Genomic DNA, 12,399 nt, shown 5'->3' with positions numbered 1-12,399 from the left:
TTAATAATTCGATTCGAACGTAGCCTAACCCTGGACCTTTAGCCCTTAATGATAAAAAAATTATAATGATAATGATGATCATATGAAGCGAGGTGATCATATATCCGATTGACAAATGAGCTAACGAGACGTTCAACTGTCAGGCTGCGCATGCGCAGCCGCATAAACAAATTCGCTTGACGCACGTCAATATCGAAGGCGTTCCTCCGCTTAATTGGCTGTAATACTCTCCAATCCCTTTTAGTAGCTTCTACATAATAAATTGGTATTGTCCGAAATGTCAAATTTTCAGTTTTATACGCGTTCGCGATCTGGTTATTCGTGTTTTATATGCATTTAAGTGACACGGAATGGCGGGCTGTGATTATTTTTTTTTAATTTTAATAAGCTGTGATCGAATATCATAATTGTTAAGATACAGTTTTTTTTTTAATTCGAACGTTTTAGTAATAACGGTGTTCCCTTTTTTCTTATCTGTGTTTAGATCGTTTTCGTTCGAATGGCAATGTTGTGAGTAATTTTCTTTAATTTGAAACGGTGTTTTGGTGATTGGAGTTTTTTTTATTGATCCTTCAATGATTCTGCTAATTTAAAATCTTAATGTCTTCTACAAAGGTTGTATATGTTTTTTTTTAAACAATTCGAATCGATTGATTGTATGAATTTGAAGATTGTAGAGATGAATTATGTATTACATTGCTTGAATTTGAAAATTGTCACTGTCTTTGTCTGAAGGCGATAAACTAAAAAACTATCGAACGGTTCCTCATTCATGATTCCTCGATTCATGATGAAAGTTTAGGTGTATAATTAACTAAGGCTATACTGGTGGTACGGCTTTGTGCAAGCTCGTCTGGGAAGGTACCACCTACTCATCAGATATTCCACCGCAAAACAGCAATACTTAATATTGTCGTGTTCCGGTTTGAAGGGTAAGTGAGCCAGTGTAATTACAGGCACAAGGGACATAAAATCTTAGTTCCCAAGGTTGGTGGCGCATTGGCTATAAGCGATGGTTGACATTTCTTACGATGCCAATGTCTTTGTGTAAATTGGCTGAAATATGACAATGATTGTCGAAGATTATGCCGACTAGTTAGAGTTATATGTATTACGATATATATACTGTAAATCATGTTCACGTGATAATCTATATATTAATAGAATAATTTGGATATATCAACTTTAGAAGAATGTCTCTCTCTAATTCCGTTTCACTCTACCGAGTACTATCGTATACCTTTCAATGGCCCCCTCTAGCTCCAGCAGCGCTAGCTATGTTTTTTACATTTTGAGAATACTTCTCCTTACCACGATAAATAATAAAAAATAGCAGACGTAAACAGGAGTTTATGGGTCTGACGCGTCCAGAAACGTTCATCAGATATTCTACTGCTAAACAGCAATACTTGTGTTGCGTTCTGGTTTGAAGGGTGATTGGGAAAGTGTGACTACAGACACAAGGGATGTGACATATCATAGTTAACATGGTCGATGTTGTCAAGTTGTCACCGCTGCCGGTACATATCGGCCTCGTACGAAATTTTGAACGGTTCCCTACATCTATAATGCACCACCGATCTTGGGGCCCAAGATGTAATGTGCCTGTAGTACACAGGCTTAACGTTTTATTTTAATTATACATAAAATTGATCTTATATGGTCGCTATGTATGTATGTGTATGCATATATATAAATATTTTGTATGATTTAATTATACGAGCGATACAAAAAGCCTTGTAGTCACCACTTTTATGTAAGTTTGGCAACGCGTGTTTTTTTTAATTTCGTTTTTTTTTAATTTGTTTCAATATTCGTTCGGAAATATTTTTACGATCGTATCTGAGTGTTATGTATTTTCGTTTTTACAATATATTATTGTAAGTATTTAAATGTTATATCTTTTTAAAAATCTTATGTACTATGTTACAATAAGACACTTATTTTTATTTTATTTATTTTTTACATTTTAGGTAATAATTTATTATAATTATATTATTAAAGGTACTAATACAAAAACATATATTTATTCTATTCAATTTAACGTTAAGTGAGTAGGTACCACCCACACATCAGATATTCTACCGCAAAACAGCAGTACTTGGTATTGTTGTGTGCCGGTTTGAAGGATGAGTAAGCCATTGTAATTACAGGCACAAGGGACATAACTTAGTTCCCAAAGTTGCCCAATGTCTATGGGCGTTGGTGATCACTTACCATCAGGTGGCCCATATGCTCGTCCGCCTATAATCTGTACTGAGGAGTAACAGTCCCGTTCCTTTTTCTGTGTGTCACAAAATTATTATGTACAATATATTTTATCTTAAAGACTTTATATAACAATATTAGTTTCTATAGTTAAATATCGGAAGAATATGTGTGTGTCTGGGTTTGTGGGTGTTTGTGTATATCTGTTTCTTTTGTCATAATTTTTGTGTAGAAGGAATTAACGTACACTTTTCTTGCAATTACGATAGAATATATTTTTATTAAACAATTTTACTCTTATTGTAAATAGATGGACCTAGGAAATTTAGATAGGTAGCTTTTTTAATACCTCGGGGTTCTTCAATTGAATACGTAAAGGTAGGTATAATCCTATTTAGTGTCGACCTGCCTATTTGGTCTAGATATAAGTTTATGGGGTGCAAGTGTTGAGGTCAATATGTCAGGTTTTTTTAAAGTAAATGAAGCTATACTCTTGCGCATCTATACTTCCCGATTGAGTCGGATTCGATGTAACATCGGATTGTTAACACCATTCACCGTCGCGCGATGGTTGTTCTCCTCTGGCCACCATTAACTGAGTCAAAATTAGTACCAGAATATTATTTATTACATAAACTGTGTAAATACTTTTTTAAATATATTGTTAGGTAATTCATTCTAGCTAGCTTTTTTTACCAGGCGTGAAATATTTTTGTAATTATCATATCTGATTATGAAAATTTTATAAAGAATAGAAATAATTTAAATTGTAGATAATTAACATTTATCTAAATGATTTTGTTTTGTTTTTAATTATTAATTACTAAAGTAATTTGTGCCGTTGATATTCTTTGACAGTTTAATGTTGAGCTTAGGAATCACGATAACAAAACTTTTGGCACAGACTTTAAACATCATTTGGAGAGAGTAATTAATCAAAAAAATACGAATTAAAGGACATTTTATGAAGACACGAATTGTACGTTAACGAAATGTAATTAACCCACGGCGTACGGTCGGTATTACAGATTAAATAATATTAACGGTGATTTGGTGTGAAGGAAAACATCATGAGGAAACCTGCATGTATCTAATTTCACTTAAATTCTGCCACATGTATATTCCACCAACCCGCAATGGAGCAGCGTGGTGGAATAAGCTCCGAACCTTCTCCTCAAAAATGGGAGAGGAGGCCTTTAGCCCAGCAGTGGGACGCTTACAGGCTGTTACGGAACGGTATATTATATATCAGCTCGCTATGCCCGCACACCATCACTTCGCGTCATTGCCAATATTTATTCTATTTTCCCGCGCTTCGCGATGCGTGTCATCCGTGATGACAGATATACACAGATAATAAATATTCATGACTGCCTCGTTGGTCTAGTGGCTTGATGTAAGGCAGCGGACCCGGACGTCCTTTGTTCATTTCCTTATCGGGCCAATAAAAAGTTATCGGGTTTTTCTGTCAGAAAATTCTCAGTAGCATCCCGGAGGCTAGACGTTGGAAGTGTGTACACTCCACAGCTAGAGTTCCAAGTTATCGCTTAGTTTTATTTTCATCGTAATCGGTTCGGTCTGAAAAAATCAAAACTTGTAGTTCACATACGTATACGATGTTTAAAACAAAAAAAGCGACATATACACGCACGTCGCAGCTTAATAAATATCATTTAGGATGAAAAACACTCGCGTGACGAAGCGAAGTGTTAGCTGCCAAACAATATTAAGCTAATGAACCGAGAATGTCCGTTCAAGCGTTTGCTTGAGAGCCGTTCGTTGTAATTTTTCAGTTTGTCGCACAGTGCGGTAGCTTTACGAATGATCACGCTTCGAATATGCATTTTAACGCGCATGACACAGCGGGACACATGCGTGGCATTCTTATATGTATAGCAACAGCCTATATATATAAATTGTTTTTCACACAGGCATTTGTATATTGTCTTTATGCGTGTGCGTTTTGTGTTATATTAATGTTTCACGGCTCCATTAGATTCTTATTAGTAACTAGCTGGACCAGAGGCTTCGCTATCGTGGAATAGGGTGGGTGGGATATATATATAGCACGCGTGTTGGGGGGAGGTCAGTTGTCAAGCTCTGAGTTAACAAATCATTCAGACGAAATTTCAACTAAGTTTCGAGACTATATTTTTTGTTATGGTAGTATGCGCAAGCGATCCCGTGGCGCTGCCCGTAGACGGAGAGTATACTGCTGGTTTTTTAATGGCTGTTCCGATGTTCGGGCGCGTTAGGTATCTTGGACCCCACTCACACACACACACACACACACACACACACACACACACACACACACACACACACACACACACACACACAAACACACACACACACATACACACACACACATACATAAATACACACAAGAGGGGGGGAAATGCGTAACACGTTTTTCCAGCGATAAAAGGTGATCGGTTGACGATGGCTTTAAGTCTGCCTTTATTCCGGGAAATTGCTTGTTATCAATAAAAAGAATATTTCAATAATTCACATGGTGGTAGGTTTTCTTTGTTCAAACTCATCAGATATTCTAACGATGACAGCAATACTTAATATTGTTTTATTCCAGTTTGTAAGGTGACTGAACCAGTTAGCAATAGCATAAATTAACTCGATTAACGAAAGAAAAAGCCGAGATGGCCCTGTGGTAAGAACGCGTGAATCTTAACCGATGATCGTGGGTTCAAACCCGGGCAAGCACCACTGAATTTTCATGTGCTTAATATGTGATTATAATTCATCTCGTGCTTTACGGTGAAGGAAAACATCGTGAGGAAACCTGCATGTGTCTAATTTCACTGAAATTCTGCCACATGTGAATTCTACCAACCCGCATTGGAGCAGCGTGGTGGAATAAGCTCCAAACCTTCTCCTCAAAAAGAGGAGAGGAGGCCTTTAGCCCAGCAGTGGGACATTCACAGGCTGTTACGGATTACGGAACGAAAGTAACAAGTGAATAACTTTGCATGTCTTTTACGCTTTCACGGTTAGAACACTGAATCGATTTTGATAAAACTTGATATGAAGCAAGATTGAACTCCAAGGACGGACACATGTCCATACCCATCTTTCTAAAACTCGGAAAGCTAATGAAATATAATTAGTTTTTTATTTTTAGGTCAATCCTGTATTTGACTAACCCGGCTGGGTTATATGAACGACATATTAAAAAAAAATAGTCGAATTTTCAGACCACACACGATTACTACAGCAATGTATTACAATTTATTTTAATTGCTATAAGAGTATAATGATTAAGTGCGTTTTTGCACGTTCTCGGTAAAATCAACATTCCGATCCGGTGGTACCTTCATGTATAATTAACTTGTAAAATGACGATTCAAAATTGGTCTCCTTTTTGTAATTAACACAAGCGAATCGACCATCTGCTGGTGGGTGGTCACCGTCATCCATAGACGCTGGTATTGCAAATGTAAGTTACTAAAACCGATATAGTGTTCCACGAAGTCTTAGGGGTTATGTCTCGTGCATTGGCTCGTCCAAGCAAATATGGACTTTAAATACAGTGTTAGACGGTATAATTTCGCTTTTCACATGTAAAATGCGTCGCACGTTTTATGATAATTAAAAACTATATTAAGAAATTCGTCCTTCCGTTTATCTTATGGCGTACAGCCGGACTTCGCACGGGTGCATTTACGGTTAGCAAAATAATATATATATATATATATATATATATATATTATAGTATATGTATAGGCGGACGAGCATATGGGCCACCTGATGGTAAGTGGTCACCAACGCCCATAGACATTGGCATTGTAAGAAATGTTAACCATCGCTTACATCGCCAATGCGCCACAAACCTTGGGAAATAATTACTGTTTTGCAGTAGAATATCTGATGAGTTGATGGTACGTACCCAGACGAGCTTGTACAAAGCCCTACCTACCAGTAAACATATCAACGCTCGGTATACGGTAGGGGTTCTAACTGAGACTTCGAGCGTCAGACAGCGTGAGATTTCGAGCGTCAAATGACGTCAGCGTAAGATTTGCTATTTGCACATCAATTCTCCGACACTCACACCATTTATATATATATATTAGTTTTTTTATTTTTTATAGAATAGGAAGGTGGACGAGCATATGGGCCACCTGATGGTAAGTGGTCACCTCACCAAACGCCATTAGACATTGGCATTGTAAGAAATGTCAACCATCGCTTATAGCCAATGCGCCACCAACCTTGGGAACTAAGATTTTATGTCCCTTGTGCCTGTAATTACACTGACTCACTCACCCTTCAAACCGGAACACAACAATATCAAGTATTGCAGTTTTGCGGTAGAATATCTGATGAGTGGGTGGTACCTACCCAGTCGAGCTTGCACAAAGCCCTACCACCAGTGAGCCCTACCACCAGTTTATATAAGCATGTCATAAATGAGAAACATGAATAATATCAAAATTATTTGGAATCGAAATTTCATTGACTCACGGCTTATAGATTGTAATGTTAACTGTCAAGGTTAAAATTGTAACGTTTTTTTTTGTTTGCACGTAAATTTGGAAACGGTGATATCTTTTAAATTATTAATTTAGAAGAATCGTTTCCATTGTAGAAAATTTTAATTTATATAGTGTATGTATAATATTAAAATTAATGCATCTCTGTTCGTCCTTTTCGTAACAGCCTGTGAATGTCCCACTGCTGGGCTAAAGGCCTCCTCTCCACTTTTTGAGGAGAAGGTTTGGAGCTTATTCCACCACGCTGCTCCAATGCGGGTTGGTGGAATACACATGTGGCAGAATTTCAGTGAAATTGGACACATGCAGGTTTCCTCGCGATGTTTTCCCTCACCGTAAAGCACAAGATGAATTATAATCACAAATTAAGCACATGAAAATTCAGTGGTGCTTGCCCGGGTTTGAACCCACGATCATCAGTTAAGATTCACGCGTTCTTACCACTGGGCCATCTCGGCTTAGTTCGTCCTTTACGCATTGCTAAATAATTAATCCGAGAGTTATGAAAATTTATGTGTGCAGTTCAACGTGTGTCTGTGAAGGTTTTTGGCCCAAAATGGCGTGTTTTCTTTATATGTTCGTCCTTAAATGTAAATGTACTACTGTCTATGTCTCTATCTCATTAACCATGTGTTTATCGTCCTTGTTTCAGGTAAAGATAACCACCGAAGGAGTACATTCCAAATTAACTAGAACTTTTGTATAGACTATAAATTAAAATTATTAAAAAAAAAAACCGACCAAAATTTTTCTACCAAACTTTTGAAAGCAACCAAAGTGTTTAAATAAGGAACATGATGGTGCCGCAGCAGTATTGCCTGCGGTGGAAGCACCACCATTCGAACGTCCAGAGTATGTTTGCTCAGCTTCTCGAAAAGGGTAAGTCCCCAATTTTTTTTAATTCATATTCTAAGTACCATCTATCAAAAACAGGCTCTGAGCTCTGATGACCTGAGCTGACGCTAGAGCAAGTACTAGGAGTAATGGCTTTTTGCAAACCCTTCTGGGTATGTACCACCCACTCATCAGAAATACCGCCAAGCAGAAACACCCTTTTTTATTACGTTATCTTTTTAATGATTTTTTTTTCTTTTTGAATATTATAAATATTCCTAAAAACTTAGCATACTTAAACTGTACTAATGTAACTTATGTACGCTTGTTATATATATGCAGATCAGATAACATTCCCCTTATATACATATACTTTAAAATATATATGTTTTGTAGTGATCACTAACGGCCTCACTTATTAACATTGCTTAGAAGCTGTTTAGTTAAACATTGATTTATCTCTTTCTTTTATCATTGATTTGACATACAAAAGAAAAAGACACAGCATCTTTGTCTTGTCACCCGCTGAACAAAGTTTAAGAGTAGGGCCTTCAGTTGTTATAAATTAAATCTTTTCCCTTCATGCTTAGTATAGATGTTTATTATAGGTGTGTTTTCATATGTGAATTACTATTCTCAATGATACATAATGATTGTCTAGGAATATCACAGACAGACACTTCCATTATATATATACATTCCATATATATATAATGGATCCTGTCGGATTGCCGTATCATCGGATAAGAGTGAATAGAGAGTGCACCTGTGCTTGCACAGACACTTGTGCACTGTAATACCTCCTGGGTAGTTCGCTATACTCTCTTGAGATTGGCCGGCGATTTGGCTTAAATCAGTCTGGATGAGGACATATGTATATATATTGTTTTGGTTTTTATATTGCACAAAGGAACCCTACGAGTGCAAATAAGTTTAAATGCTAAGATAATTTGAATTTTTTGAATGTCCAGTCATTTTGAGTGTTTCGAAGGTTGAATGCGGTTCCGGCTAACGACAGACTTGCTGCACCCTTGAGCTATGTAACGATTATGAATGTGTCTGTTCTAAATTCGAAAATGACGTATATATTTATAAAAAAACTTTTTCCGTATTAACAGTTTTTAAAAAGTTTGTATATATTTTTAGAAAAGAAGAAATATTAATCGTTCCCTATATCCAATGCACCTTGTGTCTTTAGTTACTCTGGATCACTCACCACTCAAACGGGAACACAATTCTTAGTATTTCTGTTTAGTGATAGAATATATGATGAGTGGGTGGTACCTACCTAGACGACTACCACTCGAAAAAGTATTACGAAATAAGTGATACGAGGGATCAATATATGACACCGAAATAAATAATTGAATTACGTATAATAAAAAAAGTGTAATAGTAGTTTTGTTAGTTTGACGGGCCGGTTGGTAGATGCTTGCCTTTCACGCCGAAGGTTGGGGATTCGATTCCCACCCAGGACAGACATTTGTGTCCATGAACATGTCCGTTTGTCCTGAGTCTGGGTGTAATAATCTAAATAAGTATGTATTTATAAAAGAAAAGTAGTACATGTAGTATATCAGTTGACTTGTCGGTTGGCCGTGTGTGAATAATGTCCCAGGATATTATTATTAGTAGAAAACACTTGTTGAAAAATATATTTATAATAAGAGAGGGAGGTTTGAAGTATTAAAAAATGAGTCCTCCCTTGTTGGATTCAAGTTCGATTCAAACCACATCAAAATCAGTGGTTTAATTTTGAAAGCGTAACAGACAGACGGTCTACAACAGTGTTTCCCAACGTGGAGCCCACGCCCCACAGGGGGCAATTTGATAGTTAAGGGGGGCAATTTGAAAATCGACTCGACACGACTTTAACCCTTTCGTAAATCGTTTACAGTGTAAAAAATGTATTAACTGATAAAAAAAGAAATCGACTTGATATAACACAACGTGGAGACTTGAGATTAAAGCTAACTAAATTGGAACCTAATATAAAATCTTTGTGCAGCAAGGATTAAGCTCAAGGATTGCACTAAATGAACATGGAAGAATCAATATTAAAATTATTTTAAATTTCAGTTTTTCATTATATGTTTTGAAAACAATGTCATATTGATTTCTTACTAACACTTATATTTATTAAGGGAACGAAAAAATTTTAAAGGTTAAAAATTATGTATAAAAATCATAAAAATTTTAGAAATGTTAAGGTGGGGCATTGCCTAAAAACAAAAACAACTTGGGAAACACTGCTCTACAGAGTAACTTTCGCATTTATAATATTACTAAAGACAAATAAACAACTTTGAATTGACGTTATATCATTGGTCGAAATAGTCCAATGATATCGCGTCATAGGAGAATAGTCTATGGTGTACAATATGGATTCCCGAAAAAAAAATACTGTTTTGAAAGCAAGTTGCTATAACAGCTTTGGAAGTAAAATGAAGGTAATAAGTAGTTAAGTGTTAAGTTCCCAATGTTGGTGGCGCATTGATGATGTAAGCGATGGTTAACATTTCTTACAATGCCAATGTCTAAGGGCGTTGGTGACCACTTACCATCAGGAGGCCCCCCATATGCTCGTCCGCCTTCTTATTCTATAATTAAAAAAAAGTATATAACACTTACATGCCGCGGTTTTCATATAAGTGTTACATACGTACTATATTTAAAAACTTTCTTAACCTATATTTAACAAATAGGAAATCTTGTCATCGCGATATAGAAATATGACAATTATTTTATAACGCCATCTAGTATTTAACGGTGGAATTACGATGTACTTTAAAAGTACTTACACAAATAGATTATATAAATCTATTTGGTTTGTTTATATTTACTTATTCTTCGATTGGTATATGCACTGCGCTTTGTTTATATATTTTGTTTTCTTTGTGTTCAACGATTTCTCAGAAACGATGGACGGTGTTCATTTGAAACGATCTCAATAGCAGCTTCGTTTAAAATTCACGAAATGCAATAAAAATATTTGTCGACACATTATTTTTTATGAAAATAAAAACAGTAACTTTTATTAATTGGAAAATTTCCACGCGAGTTGTGGTGAGTTTTTTTTTTGGAAAGGACCGTTGATTGTTTTTTTTTATAGTTGGAATTTTTTATTTTGAATACGTTTCTGTCAATAGATTGATAATAAGTAAACGTTAGGAATTTGATAATGTTTAACAGAATCGATAGATTAAGTAATAGTTATTTCATGTTTATTTATTAAATATCGCACACAAAACAGTTTAGCATAGTTGAATGTAAGATATATAATTATACATAAGGTAAGAACTATGTGAGCCTTTTCACTTGTGGTAGGGCTTTGTGCAAGCTCATCTGGGTAGGTACCACCCGCTCATCAGATATTCTACAGCGAAACAGCAGTACTTGGTATTGTTGTGTTCCGGTTTGAGTGAGTCAGCCAGTGTTATTACAGGCACGAGGGACATAACATCTTAGTTTCCAAGGTTGGTGGCGCATTGGCGTAAGCGATGGTTAACATTTCTTACAATGCCAATGTCTATGGGCGTCTTGGCTGACTTACCATCAGGTGGCCCATATGCTCGTCCGCCTTCCTATATTATAAAAAAAGCATGTGCACACATATATACAGTGCACAAAGAGAAATCAACTAATTTTATATAAATTAGTTTGTAAAATGAAAACAATAGCAAATTATAATATATATTATACATTGAATACAAAATATAATAATAACAGTTGTCAAAAATATTGTTAAACTATTAAATAAGGGACGTACAGTTAACGAAGGCAATTTTAAAGGAAATTTTGTCATTAAGAATATTACAACACAGTTACAGCAATCAAGAGTACATTTTTTAATTTTAATAATAATATCCCGGGACATTATTCACACTCAACCATCTGATCCCGAACTAAGCAGAGAACTCGTACTATGGAAACCAGACAACTGATATACTACATATAATACATTTCTTTTGTAAATACATACTTATATAGATAATTACACCCGGACTCGGGACAAACAGACATTTTCATGTACACAAATATCTGTCCTTAGTGGGAATCGAATCCACAACCTTCGGCGTGAAAGGCAAGTATATACCAACCACGCAAACCGGCCCGTCATTATATACTAATTATATGTAATTTACTTTTCAATACATATTATATTATTTACAGCTCGTGTGTCAGAAAGGATTTAATTTGTATTTTTTTTCTTCGTAATGCTTAATTTGATAAAATTAAGCATTACGAAAACTAAACTAAACGAATATACATGAAACTTTTAAATGCAAGAGTGAGTTTATTTGTTTGTTTGTTACGCTTGTCTTAAATATTTGTCACTCTTTCAAGTCTTATTTATCTCATCATGGGTTCAAATCCGGGCAAACACCACTGAATTTTCATGTGTATGATGTAGCACGCTTGCCTATAAGAAATCTGTTTACTCTCGATTTGAAGACACCAACATTGTACCTATCAGGATATACGGAGATTATTCATCTCGTGACGGTGAAGGAAAACCTCGTGAGGAAACCTGTATGTGTCTAATTTCACTGAAATTATGCCACATGTGTATTCCAACGACCCGCATTGGAGCAGCGTTGTGGAATAAGCTCCGAACCTTCTCCTCAAAAAAGGAGAGGAGGCCTTAGCCCAGCAGTGGACGTTCTTGCCATTTAACATATACATGTATTTATTTATTTAAAAGATTAGAAACTGATTAAGGACCTGATATATAAATCCGGTCGCACGGTCCTTATATTCTTATTATCGCTAATTATATTTAAAAGATATATATTCAGTTTGGAAATTAATTATCAAAACTTTTTAAAAATGTTTTCTGTACCGT

General features: G+C 35.7%; 1 protein-coding gene across 5 annotated transcripts in view; it reads left to right on the top strand.

Moving 5' to 3' along the window:
* The window catches only part of LOC126779489 (protein tramtrack, alpha isoform-like), a 122,299-nt gene that overhangs the window by 81,120 nt on the left and 28,780 nt on the right, over positions 1-12,399 (top strand). For all 5 annotated transcript variants that reach the window (XM_050503506.1, XM_050503507.1, XM_050503505.1 and 2 more), the window contains one exon: positions 7,372-7,598. In XM_050503506.1, the coding sequence (XP_050359463.1) occupies positions 7,514-7,598 (85 nt within the window). In that variant the 5' untranslated portion in view covers positions 7,372-7,513. The remainder of the gene's footprint in view (positions 1-7,371; positions 7,599-12,399) is intronic.

The sequence above is a fragment of the Nymphalis io genome, chromosome 29 (assembly GCF_905147045.1).
Source record: "Nymphalis io chromosome 29, ilAglIoxx1.1, whole genome shotgun sequence".
NCBI lineage: Eukaryota > Metazoa > Arthropoda > Insecta > Lepidoptera > Nymphalidae > Nymphalis > Nymphalis io.
Note: the sequence above shows the minus strand (reverse complement) of the source record. Positions and strands in the feature narration are given on the sequence as shown.